General features: G+C 40.6%; 1 protein-coding gene across 1 annotated transcript in view; it reads right to left on the bottom strand.

Moving 5' to 3' along the window:
• Nucleotides 1-14,300, bottom strand: part of LOC121609065 (sorting nexin-19-like) — a 42,808-nt gene that overhangs the window by 20,524 nt on the left and 7,984 nt on the right. The window contains exon 11 of the mRNA XM_041940588.1: nucleotides 10,177-10,306. Within this exon, the coding sequence (XP_041796522.1) occupies nucleotides 10,177-10,306 (130 nt within the window). The remainder of the gene's footprint in view (nucleotides 1-10,176; nucleotides 10,307-14,300) is intronic.

The following is a 14,300-nucleotide window of genomic DNA, read 5'->3' as shown; positions in this document are numbered from 1 at the left end:
GATAACAAAAACATTGGGACATGGGTAAAACGTAAATAAACACAGAAAGCAACACTTTGCAAACAAACTGTGTTTACAGATTTCTGAAGTGTTCCCGAGCCTTTGCAGGAATATCATTTATATAACCATGTCTTTCACAAAGTGGTGAACCTCGCTCCAGCCTTTCTAGTGAGCAACTGAGCCTTTCCAGGATGCACCTTTCATACCCAATCATCATACTATCACCTGTTACCAATCACCCTGTTTACCTGTGGAATGATCCAAACAGGTGTTTGTTGCCCCTGTCCCAACTTTAGCCAATCATCACATTCAGTTTTACACAGCATCCCAACATTTTAGGAATAAGGGTTGTATTTTCCAGTTAGGTCCTTGTCAAGAAGGACACATCAGAGTTGGTGTAAAATGCTGCCCAGGCCACTTCTACAAATGGTTTTAGTGACCCTATCACGATGCTTCATGGTGGTCGTTTACACTTGTGATCCTATTGGCCAAGATGCATTTTAAAACCAAGTATAATAAGTCTAAGGGAACTAAATTAGTCTCTGAATGCATATATTTTCAGCAAATGGTCAACATTGGCAGTAAAAATGGTAACATTCATGCCCAGAGAATTCTGTAAAGCCACAGTCAAACAGAAATATAAATCTTTCTAACTCTTTCTGTAATATAAATGAGTGACACTGAAGTTTCAAAACACACGTCTCTCCATTTTTCAAAAGAGAATGAAATTGCTCCGGGCTTTGTTGTGAAACAGAGCCTAAGCTTGAGCCTCTACAGTTGACTGACATTTGAGGGCTTGGCGTTGCTGGGAGACACAGTGTCAACTTGTGGACTGTGGTGGATTATACTGACGAGAGAAAATCATCCTGCAAACATTGATAAGACCTTTTTCAACATGGTGTTAGCCATCAGCTATAAGTATCTTAAGATGTCGGTCCCTTTTCAAACTTCAACATTTGTGAGGACCTATGATGCTTTTTCTATTCTACTTGAAAAGTTAACTTAGCCTGTGAACACTGGCACTGATTCCCACGAGACACTACTTTTCATTTGTTTTGTTTCAACGCCTGCTGAGTCGCTGTCAGCTCCTGCACGCTCAGAGTGGTGCTCATCCTGCAGTAAGGTAAGGAAGGTGTCTAGCTAGCATTAGCGGTCTCTTTTTCATGCGTCCAGTCGTGATGACAAATGAACAGACTGTAAAAACTCACAGCAGCGTGTAGTTCTGTAACCTCACCGCTTTGTACATCACTCTGTAATTCCAATCACGAAACAGAGTAATGCACACAGTTGCTAAGCCACATACAGAGTGCATACATCACAGATGAGCAACAGCTAACAATGTCAGTCTTGCAGTTGGAATTGAAGTGATGTTTCAAAATATGCACCATCAGTACCATTACGCAAATATTATCATTAACATGGTGCTAATTGTCCAGTGGCATCGTCCCATTACAGAACAGGGCACAGTGAGATGACATCATTAACAGAACACCAGTCAAACCTCAAACACTGGAAAACGGCAGAAGATGTGAAAGAAATATGGCATTTCTGTTTGTTAAGTCTATTTGTTATTAAGGCTCTCCTTATCCATCCATACAGATCTGATGTTTTCTTCATCGAAATGAAAGCTTCAGTAGACGCTTAAGTCACATGAACGTCTCATTTTTTATGCCCAAAATTGAAAGTGCACAGAAAAATTCAGGTGTGTGGAAATACATTTATTGTCTGAAACAAAAAATCACTGTGAAGAACATTAAAGTAGAGAAACAAATACTGAAGATATATAGCCTGTGGTGAATTCTTTCTAAGTCTGACATTTTAAAGTCTTTACCTGTGACAAACACTGTATACTTTTAGCCTCTAGCCTGTGAGATGCTCACTGAGAGTTGTAAGAGAAAGTCTGGTTATACTCACAAGTTCGAGAGTCTGAATCAACTGTTTAAATGGACAATTATTGGGCTCAACTCCAACAAGCAACCTGACACAATCAATGACGATCAAGATAAAGGGGAGATGATTTCAATACTTGGAAAGGAAACAAAAGTCAGTGACGCAAAAAAATCCAAATACATGTAAAACATCAGCTGAGCTGGCCAACAACTATGTCTGTGTTGGACTCCAGTGGGATTTATCTTAGTTTCCATTTACGGTAAACACAGACAAGCATAACCAGGTCCTCTTTGAGCTAAAATAAGCCTCCAGCCAGTTTTCAACAAACAAGATGTCATTGCACAAGTATGTCTCTGGAGACAGAAGATGAACCACATCTCAAGCCACGGGCTCAGGTGAGCGATGAAAACAGACACCAGAGATGTGAAGAGGCCAAGGGGTCACTTACCATGCTCATTTTGCAAACATCTCGACATCGTTTTAACACGCGGCACTTGTCCTCCGTCTAACTTTATCAAGAGTGCGGGCAATAATGAGCCATATTAACTTTCATGTCCTGCCAAGGGAGGATTCTGATGGCCGTACAATTCACTAACACTAAATAAGGATAAATAGACACAGAGGCTGGCAAGCTTTAACTGATGGTACACTGGGGCTGGGGATAAGTGGGTTTTATAACCCTCACGGGAAGTGACCTCGGTATTTGACCTATAATGTTCCCTTGAGACGATTACATAGGTCTGTAAGAATTGGAAGGCAACTGCAGACTACTATTAGCCTGTAATAGAAGACAACATTCAGATTTCAGAAATGTCTGCAGATGTAAAAAGGGAATAATGCCCTGAACAAACGTGATAGTGACATGACACAGGGCAAACTTCCAACTGAAACACAGGGTGAGATATAAACCACTCAGACAGCCTGGTCCCACTATAAGGAGTGCGTCTGAATTTGTCTCATCTCAGGAACAGCCTGTCCAGGGATGTCACACCTCCTCCACTCCACGGAGGCTGAAAGATAGCCCACACCATTATGTAACAAACATCTTTTCCATCCGACGCTCCCTCCTCTTCCTCCCACCAATACCAAATCTGTCATGTATGGCCCACCCATCTGGCCACCAGCACACTCACAGCCTGAGAGTGAATTCATGCTGACAGAGGGAGCCTGCAGCTTCCAAGCAGGATCTTCTGTTTATACCTCATGCCTGGCCCCGGGACCCCGATGTCAAGGATCAGCAGCAGAACAGAAAAGCAGCAGACAGACTCTGATATCACCTCCTCCCTGTGAAAACAACCAGCGGTGTCAAAAATCCTCCCGAGTGCGGAGGGATCTCAGTTTCTGGGCCAATCATTTAGAAGATAAAGACTTAAGTCTCTGGATTCCCCACATCACTGTCACTGAGAGTCATTAAGTCTTCACAAAGTAACACGGCATGAGTTCCTCTGTTATGTTAAGACATGATAAAAAATGAACTCTGACACTTCAGGCAGAGGTGCCAAACGAAACACCACGTCCAAAAGAATAAATGGGATGAACAACAGCTACCAAAGACTAGAGGATTAAAATAGTCTTGTCTTCAAAGAAAGACACATATGACTGTTCTCTCTTACTGTTAATATGTCAAACTAAATATCTGCTGACACAGATTCGTTCATGTAGTGGTTTTAGACAAGACCAGAATTTTTTTCTCTCTGGTGGCGACTGCGGCAAGCCTACAGCAGACTACCAGAGCCGATGTGGGTAAACATCGCTACGTATGGATGAGCTGTACACATGCCGGCAGGATAGAGCTGTCTGCAAGTGGTGTGGCCTGTATAAGGATGAAGAACAGGCTAGGAGGGCTTATGGAGCAAATGTGTAACAATACAAAATTTGACAATAACTGTAGTTTTCTTAGTCTTACCACACTTTAGCTAGAAGCTCAAAATGTATCAACATAATGGTCGTCAGCAGCTACAAAGTTAACACAAAAGCAAATATAAGGGGGTTAGTTATGTAAATCATGTATCTTTAATGTCTTTGACATTTTATTTCTTAAGTCTGCTTTCATTGCTTCTTTGGCTACTTGAGGCAGTGCAACAAGCACTTTACACAATGAACTGCCCGCTGCTATCCAATTATAATATCAGCATGCAGCTAAATAGAGCAGTTGTAACTAAAAATTGAGAAAATGCTAAGCAGTATGACACGTTCCAACAAGTTGTGCAAACAAGTATCATTAACATTGTTTATTGTCCAAATAATCAGACTTTGAAGTCCATGTTGCTCCACTGGTCGGTCTGTTCTGTGCAGAAATCAAGGAACCTAGTTCAGCTACTGTGTCATTTCCCTCACTGTCGTTTCTGGCTAACTCATCAGGGTGAAGAGTTAAACTCTACAGGCAGCCGGAAAGATCCATGTGCATTCACAAAGGCAGCCACCTTCGCTTTCCTTGCCACAGTGCGGCTGCTGTTGTATATACATTGAATGGAGGCAGTGGTGGCAAGCACTCAACATCTCAAAGCCCCCGTCACTTCCACTTTCCCACGCTGTAGAGTTACTTTCATTCACAAATTCTAACTTGACTACCTGGCCAATCACCTTACTGCAAGTGTTACTGGAGTCAACTAGTCCTGATGCTGCTCTTTAGACATCAAAGCAACCCCATCATCTGGTCATTTGGCCTTTCAGACCTTCTTTTGCACAAGTCCACCACCTCTACCACGACTATGACAATCTGGATGTTGTGGATGTTATAAGTGTTTCCATCAACAACCTGCTGGCTTTACTCCACCACCAACAGTCCCTGGACTCCAAGGGGATCCTGTCCCATCTCATATCTGAAGATGCTCCATGTCAGTGGAGTATTTAAAAAACATCTAGTTGTTTGAAAGTTATGGGATCTGGTGTTGTGACAACTTCCCACACAAACTGTGTTTTTTTCTTCTAAATTTCATCTACGTGAGCCTGTAGCGAAAACGTCATTGTTAGGAAAACTATAACAACCAGGTTAACATTCAAAACTGTTGGTCTTGGATACAGCTTGCTCCAGTGCTCTGAAGCAAACCACCTTCCCATACTCTGTGCATAACCTTCTTCATCCAAAGACAAACTGCAAACTCATAAAACTGAAAAATAAATCCTGAAATAGCATGCATGTGGACACAGGATGAAGAAAATGTACTGCTTAGAAAAGCCAGTGTTATATATTCTCGATGTTTGAGTTCTGACCACGTCTTCAGAATCTCTCCAAATGCCACAGTGCGGTCATTGGCTAAAAAGTGCATCAGTAAGACGGAAAACACTTTTCCTCAAGCCAGACAACTTGTTGTTCACCAGGGGAGAAACCAAAGCAGGCCACTGATGTCAGACAGATATTCCTGTGTATTAATTAACAGTGTCGCTGAAGCAGAGAAAGAGAGAGAGCATGAGAAAAAGACTGAGAGTGTTCTTTAAGACAACTGTTGACAAGATTTTAATCCTCCATACTCCCCTCATCCTCACCTCCATCATCAAGCTGTCAGCAAGGACTTGTGGTACCATTTGAATTGTTTATGAAAGTATTAATATGCCATTTTAGGGAGTAAAAATAATCATGTCATTGTGTGACAGGTGCAGCAAAAGACTGGTGGAGCAAAGGTGCCACATGGAGCTTGGTGAGGTAAAACACACTGTAAGCCAATAAGGAGGCCTTCCAGACCAACAACCACTGACAAACCAGAAAAAGGTGAAGTATCAGCATGGTAGTACAGGTGCACTGACAAAGAGCACCTGTGCATTCACCAAGGAGGTGGAGTTGTAAAAACATCAGTCCATCAGCAGATATGACATCTTGTGAGTTCTGGACTTACAAGGGGAATGTTCCACGCTTACGTACAGAATTACTGACCACAGTCCAATGGCAAAACAGCTAGCAGAGAAAATCTGAGCCACTTGATGTAATTTGATTCATTACAATCATTATATTGTATCATCACCACCACTGACCCACTTTCTCCACCACATGATCCCAGCTAATGTTGCTCCGTGCATGTAAGTCAGCAGAGGAGTCTCAAAGGGCATATTTCATTCAGTGGTAGGGCAAGCACACCTCATCACACTCAGGCATGCATTTATGGAGCTGCCTTCACACATTTTAAAGGCTGACATACTCACTGATTCTGAATGTGTAATTGATATTTATTGTTATTGATTGATGTTTGCCTCATTATTACGACCAAATGGAGCTTACTCAGCTTTTCAGTTGGCAAATGAAGGAAGTGTTACAGACACATTTAACCAAAAAGAACATGGAGTATCACTGCAAATGCTTGTGATGTTGACATAAAGTGGCTGCACTCTTAAACTTACATCTACAGTACATCTAGACACTGACAAGAACCTGGCCCCAGCTGGATTTTCCATCCAGACTGCTGTCTAAGAGAGAGACTATATTCATCTTAAACTGTCCCACTTTCCAGTCCATAAAAATCAGACATCTCCTAAACCAGAGCATCGCCTTGGACCCCATTTATAGGAGCAGAGAGTCGACTTTTCTGGCCAGACCTGTCGCACACACACAGAGACCCTGATCTGGTCTGTTGGGTACCCCCATCCCCCACCCCCACACACAAACAAACAATTTCTCTATCAAATTGCAATTCCAAATTAAATTGTGGCAGACGTGCATTGACAACGGCTGTAGACTGGCATGGATAAGGTTTCTGCTGCCTGAGGCTCCGCTCGCCTCCCACCAAACAGCTGTCAGATTATATAAAAACCTTCACAGCTCTTGATATAACCTGTCAGCCCCACTAAAAATGTCCTGAATGGGATTTTTAGACTTATTTGTGGATCAATTTATTAATAACTCACCAATGCTGAAAAAATAATAATAATTTAGACAGATTACAAGGCAAACTCGAATTAATGCAATACTGGCCGAATGGACTTCTGTGGCTATTTGCCAGATCACTAGTTCTTTATAGTCTAGTAGTATAGTGTCTTATCAAGCATGGAAGAGCATGGAAAAAAAGGTGGTGACGTTAGTATTTAGTTTTAACTCATGGTTGGATTAGGTCCTCCAGTGAGTTCATTGGTATCACAGTATGAAGCATGAGTGTCTGTAGGTTAACACAACTTGTGCGCTGACATGAACTGAAGTGATGGTTCAGCTGTTGTTGTAAATATGTTTGTGGACTCCCACTACTTTATTTTAAAGAGCATCTGCTAGCCTCTCAAAAGCAAATACTTTTCACAGCATTGGTAGAACTCTGAGCAAAATACTACTGTCAGCAACATTCACAATGACAATGGTAGCCTGCTGATGTTTAGCAGGTTTAATGTTGACCATGTTCATAATTTTAGTTCAGGGGATGGAAATGTCATTGATATTGCAAGTTTTTGGTTATACACCAAATTGGACAAATTCAAATCTGCTGCAGTTCACAAGCAGAGCATCTTGTCTCCTCTGTACAGTCAGTTGATGAGAGGAGATACCTGTCACACTGAGAGCTGTCAGTGCGATGCTGACAGACTGCGGCCTAATATAGACGAGGCCAAACAAAAGCACAAGGCCTTTCATACTTGGCTGGTGGAACTTCTTAAAATAGAGAGCCCGGTATCAATATGAACAAACGATATTCTGGTACTGACACCCTGGGGAACGTGAGGTCACAGCACTAACAACACAAACACTAGAACTTGAGAACATTATCTGCATGTTCAGTTTACTGGCAGCAGGAGCTATACCTATCTGTGACAAATGTTTGGCGAGTTGATGTCAGGCATTCTCTTGAGGGCCAAATAGCGTAGGCATGCATGTATACACATACACACATGCAGTATATTCCACAACAAATGTACTGTGAGAGTGAAAAGACTTGATACTATTCAAAACATGAGACCAAGGTTCTCTAATAAGATAAAAAGCATATCTTTGTAACAGTCTATGTTTGTGCTAGGTGGTACAGTGAGTGGCACATGATGCCCCTAGCTTTGTAAAACATGCACCCCTATAAAGTCTTATAGTCATCCTTGTCTAAAATATCAATTCCCTTTACTAACAACTGTACATTATGATAATAATAAACTTTGTTTGTACCTTTCATACAAGAAATGCAGCTCATAGTGCTTTACAACTCAGAAAAAATTAATGTAAAGTAAGATGTACAATAAAACTGACTTGATAATAATAGAAAAAATACAGTGAGTTAAAATAAGGATGGAAATAGAATAAAGAGAATGAATGCCAGAGTCCCCACTGCAACTCATAAACAGCTCTCTCTGTGGAATCTCCACTAGGAAGCATGTGTCTTCATGTTCTGACCTGGCCGAGTCCGTAGACTCAGCCGGCCTCTCCTGTGAGGAAGTTTCCATAAATTCTTTGTTGCAGAAAAACTCGTAAAAGCACTTGAAGAAGACAGAGTAATCCAGACAGAAACCGTTGTTGAAAGTATATAAAAATGATTTGTATTGCTGTGGCAACATCAGCAGGTTGTTTTAAAACAGCATCAGCTCATGACAGTGACTTAGGATGGGGAATGAATGAAAATGAACACCTCCCCCTACACTGTCAGCAACTGACCAATGCACTAAGTTCACGGTTGTGTCAGTGGGTCTGATCTGCAGCCAAATCATAAGACTTTACTTGCATTAAGTTGTTCCTAGATGACCAACAGTAGAGAACTGTATAGATTGCCGACCTCAGGTCAACAGCAAGCTGCAGTCTTGATCGCACATTAGGATAAGACAGACTCAACATGTCAGTAGTGATGTAGGTGTTGTATCTGACTGATGTAATGAAGTCATTCCAACCCCCGCGTATAATCATGAAGTTTAGGTTGTAACCAAAAGAAAGAGAACACGAATACTAAAGACCATATAAATTTCCTTCGGAGAGAACTGGAACTGAAGTGGCTGTCCAAATGTCGGTGGCGGTTCAAATATCTTGCTTGCTTTTGTTTGTTTAGCACCTGGCTGATAAGAGAACAAAATCTGTTAATATTTGTTTCTTATTGTGACTGACAAATTAGTCTTATCATTATGTACAGTTGTTAGACTTTATAACGTCTTAGTGTCCTTTTGTTTAACTGGAGGGTGAGTGTGTGTGAGCTAGCAAGGATGCTGTGTTGCCTCAATGTACCATAATTGCAGCCATGTTATCAAGCAATTAGTATTCCTTTGCTAACTTAAATGTACTGCTGAAGTGTGCTCTGCAGCTTTGACAGTATACGGTGTGAAGCGTGCTTGAATTGGGATGGTTAAAGATTCATTTTATGAATGGCTTCCACTGACATATTTTTGTAAAGTTTTATGTATATTGTAGTTTAAAAAGTGACTAACCATTTCAGTTTAAGTTAATTAAGCTTATCTGTGGCATAATAACAGAGGACACAATAGAGTTGTGCCCGAAATAAGAACTTTATATTATTGTTATTGAGGTATTGCAATATACTCCAATAGGATATTACAAGAAAGGTCATATTCCATTTTTTTGTTTTTCTTCTTATCTCTGACAGTGTGTTCACTCTGTTCTCAGCATGTTTTTGGAGCTACAGTATTATCAATAAAGCTTTGGTGAAGCATCAGTTAGAGAGTCAGGCCATCATTCAGTTGAGGATGCTGCATAAAATCAGTCAGGATAAAAGTCAACAGGTAAATAAATACACTAATGTGTTAAATGTATTTTCATTTTCTTTAAAATCAAAATGAGCTCATTATTAAGGTATATAAGGACAAAAAAACATAACACAACAAAAAAGGTGGCAGGCATTTTAATGGGACATGCAAGCCTGCTCTTAACGTGTGGAGAACTATAGTCCTGCTCTGAGTGCAAAGACTTGTACTAGACTTGTTTAAGACTTATGTTGGCAAAAGTGTCAACAAGAGTTGGCACCTAGTGCTGCAACTCACATGCAATGGCTGATGGGATGAAGGAATTCCTGCTGTTATTTTTATAACTGTGGTCCCAAGGACATGGGTCTGATGGGAAGGCTTGACATTGACTAAACAAGGACTATTGTGTGCTAAGTTTTTAAATGAACAACTTTTCAAAGTTTTGAGGTACGGCACTGGTTTTGCAGATGTCATTAAGACCGTCTTGCTTAATAGGTATCGTTTTACTGCTGATATTCATAATATTAGCTAGATCCTCTAGGCAGTATTAGCATTACCATGCCAAAAGGATGCAGAAACTCATGGCACTCTGATAAAAGGTAAAAGACTTAAAAACAATCTCAAAAGATAGTTTATGTATCTGTATCTCTATTGCTAACTTTTGGGGGAGAAAAAACGTGTTACTGTGAAATGAATGAAGCAGGTCACCTGTTAATAAGGGTCCCAAACAGCAATCTGATGGCCCTCTGAATGTTTTCAGTGCACAGCCAACTCCACTGGTTTTTCATCAGCAGACACAGGATGTTCAGAGCCACCTCAGCCAGCCTCGTCTCATGCGCTGTGACCACAACATGCAAGACACAGATGACACAAGTCATTATGACATACTAGAAGATAATTACTGTGGTACAGGCAACGATCTGCTTAATCACACAGGTTTAGAACGAAATTAAAACATCATAATCTATTTCAGATACATTTATTTTGTGTGCCTCTGATGAACATGCAGGTCCAGTAATCACATCAGCACTCTCCCTCATACATTTATTCACACTGCCCTCATGTGGTTAGACCTAAATGCTGCTGGTTCTGCTGAGGGTGATTCTTCATTCTAGCACACTTACTGTTGTACTACATCCACATGTGCTACTTCTTTACTCCATCTTTTGGTTTGAAAACTCCTTTCAATGCTATCTGCAGGATATGTTTAAGTCCATAAGGAGAGAAAAGCCCATCCAGGAAATAGAAAACAAATCGATTGCATCAAAACTGAACAGGCTAGCTAGAAAGAGAGTCTCTGAGAATCAAACACAGACCTCTCTGTAGCCATAAATGGTGGCCGTCAAAAGCTAGCAGCTTTATCTTTTACAGACATTTTACAGTTTTTTCCACTATAAAAACTGATATTGGAATCCACAATAACTGACATGAATTCAAGATTACCACAGCTGCTGTGCTCTGTGACGAACAAAACCACAAACTTTTTACAGCCACCTCTCAAGTCCACAAAGGGGTATGAATACTGAAAAGACTGATTTTGAGAAGAACCATTTTAAAAAGAGCATGGGGGACATAATTAGAGCAATGCATACACATACAATTTGGCTGCAAATCACTTCAAAAACCATGTAATCAATCAAAGTACTGCCTTAATCTATGTACAGTATTCATATTAACAGGTGTTCCGATCACCATGGAAGAAAGAGGCCCTGCACTGTGATCACTGTTTTAATGTCGGGTGGACCAGAGAGACCGAGGAAGCTTGTTATCATTTTGTTCGAGAAGAACACACTTACAAGGTCCAGCTTTATGTACAGAAAGATGTCCACTTTTGGCGCAGTGTGGCCCCATGCAACACATATGCACTTCCTGGCCACTTTATTAGGTACACTATCTGTACAATCTAATGTAATCCAGTACAATAGCTCTGCTACACATTTAACCTTTAAAAGGTAAAAGGCAAAAACTTTCTGACAGGTGTTCATCTAACGACATGTTTATCAGGTCCTACTTCGTGGTAGTGTCACACTGGACTCCATTATATTGAAATGTGTTTCATATTTCTAATTGAGGTGGCCAAAACATTTAACCTGGCATGCCAGATGTTTGTTATTTATAACCTTGATCTCATGCGATCTCATGATGTTGCAAATCCAGTTCAACATCACTGCCAACTACAACCTCAATAATTAACATATTGACAGTGTGAACCAAAACTAAGCATTATTATGTTGGTAAAGGTAAAATTCATGGATGAGCTGTTATGTTGGATTGCATTACATTTTAAAGGTGTGCCTAATAAAGTGGCCACTGAGCCTACATCAGTGCAGAATTATCGCCTGGAGAAAAAATGGACATGACATGACACCTCAGAAGTAAAACAGGTCACAGACTTGCAATTCTAGAAAGAGCTGGATACCTTATGAAGTGCAGTCACTACTAAATACTTAATATTGAAATTTTAAAAATGCTGAATTTATGGCATTGTAATATTTCACTCTGGAAACCATCTAAATGGATTCAAGTGGTTTGACTTCCCCTTTTTGAAATTTCCAGATGGTAATCTAAAGGGTTTTTTCAGGCTGACACATTCATATAAACATTTTCTGGGTTTTCTTGCCATTCATCTGTACTTCCCTTTCTAGGATCAGATGACTGACAGAACGTGACGTGACTGTTCAGAGATCAGTTCCATTCAAGCTTGATTGCTTGTTCCTGTTTCAATTGTTCATCTCCAACTTTTTTGGTCTCCGAATTTTAGGAATCCGGTCAGATTTTTTAAGCAATACAAATTTCGAATCACAAATTGAGCAAGTGAATGTGAGCAATTTGAACACAGTTTTGATTTTTTGAAATTACCATTGAAACATTTAAAGCATACAAATTCGGTATATATAGCAGGTATATATCTGCTAAGAAAGCAGCATATACTACTAGCATAATACTCGGTGAACTGTCAGTCCGGTAACTTCTATTGTGGAACATTTCATAGTCTGGTCAGAATTAGACACTTCACTCACCCTTCATTCACCCTGACTGTCTGGAAAAAAAAACATTCCTTCAAAAAGACAATGACCAGATGTCTAACAAGGAAGAAATGCAATAAACGGGGAATGTCTCATTCCAGTGTCAAGCAAATGCAGCGATAGTTTCCATATGATGTTAAAGAGATCATCAATTTTTCCTATGGTGATTTCCTGTGATGGAGAAAGATGGAGCGGTGACAGTATATGATGCAACATAGTGGATGGTGGTGAAAAACACTCCAACATTCCAGACACATTCCAAGAGTTAAGGACAGCTAACAGTTAAGGGTTTGGATAGGAGTCCCTTCATGAGGGTGATTAGGATTAAGGAGAAAAACATTTAGAGAAACTGAAATAAACTGCTTGCACATTAACATGCATGTGTTCTACGGGCAAACACAGTGGTTAGCAAAGTGTAACTGTGGCATCCTGGGGTGCCTTGAGGACAGGCCAAGTGTGCCACAAGATTCATCAATATCATTGTTCATTTATTGTGCATTTTTTAATAACATCTCGGTGCATTAAAAAAATGTAATACATTTACATGAACTATGTTTAAGATAATGTTTTCACAACAGAAAAACATAAGATAAAAGCAATAAATATTAAAATTAATGTATTCAAAACTGTTAAAAATCTAGTTATGCTGCAGCCAAAGACATGACAACTCACAGCGGCCAGTTGTTATAGTAATACAACTGACTTTTCAGGAGGTCAGCAGTGACAGTCATGGCAGCAATGGAAAGATTCGACACAGTAACAGCTCAAAGATCTGGGCTGAGAAAGATTTATCTCTCAACACAGTCTGACAGGACTGGATCTTCACTGAACACTTCACCGACAGGTTCTGGCTGGTTGTGGGAGATGGTTATCGATTATTATCAGATAGCACATTCACTGTAGTATTGCGGGTTGCCAACATCATATCTGTGTGATGTGTCTCTCTCAGCTCTGGTACGCACATGAGAACAAGACAGTTCAGCTGTCAGAGGAGTCAAATGGGTTGTGCTTTCTCTCCCAAAATCAACAGCAGCCCTACATATCCCATGTAAATGCCGGCAACTTTTGTTTTCATTAAAAACCTTCAATATAATCGAATGTTAATTTAGGAAATTGAAAGAAATGCTTCTAATATATGTTAATTTAAACACAAGATACTTGTGCTCAAAAAGAGGATTCATTCTCAGTGAAGAACCTTGGAGCTCTAATCTGCCTCTATACCTGCCAAAGAGCAGTGATTCCTAGCACGTCTCTGGGGGTCATCAGGTGGAAACCTCCCTTCAACAGTGTTTCGCCTACTTAGTCCCACTACACCTCCAGGAGGTTAGGCAGTGAACTCCGGCGTCCCAGAGTCACCCCCCCTAGTGCCAGTTCACACTGCTCCTACACAATCCAAACAGCACCGCCACGTTCAACTGACCCAGAGATGCTCCAGGTAGTGGCCAGTACCGATGCTACCATTTAACTATTGCTAATGCTAATGCTAACCGCTAAGAAGAACAGAAGAAGACAATACAGTTCCGATGCTACCATTTAGCTAATGTTATGTGCTAACCGCTACCTGCTAAGAGGAACAGAAGAAGACAATAAAGCTGGATTCACCTATACTGTTAATGTTAACTGCTAGCTACCAATACTAACTGCTAAGATACTTTCATACTCTCACCGCTTTAGCTATTGTTAGCTGCTACAATGCTACCACAGGCCTAGATGCCACATGTAACTGCCGATTGCCACACTACCATCATCTACCCCTGCCTCTCACCAACTGCACCAAGAAAAAGCGGGGTGGGAATACAAACCCTG

This window comes from Chelmon rostratus, chromosome 7 (assembly GCF_017976325.1).
Source record: "Chelmon rostratus isolate fCheRos1 chromosome 7, fCheRos1.pri, whole genome shotgun sequence".
In the NCBI taxonomy this organism is placed as follows: Eukaryota; Metazoa; Chordata; class Actinopteri; order Chaetodontiformes; family Chaetodontidae; genus Chelmon; species Chelmon rostratus.
Note: the sequence above shows the minus strand (reverse complement) of the source record. Positions and strands in the feature narration are given on the sequence as shown.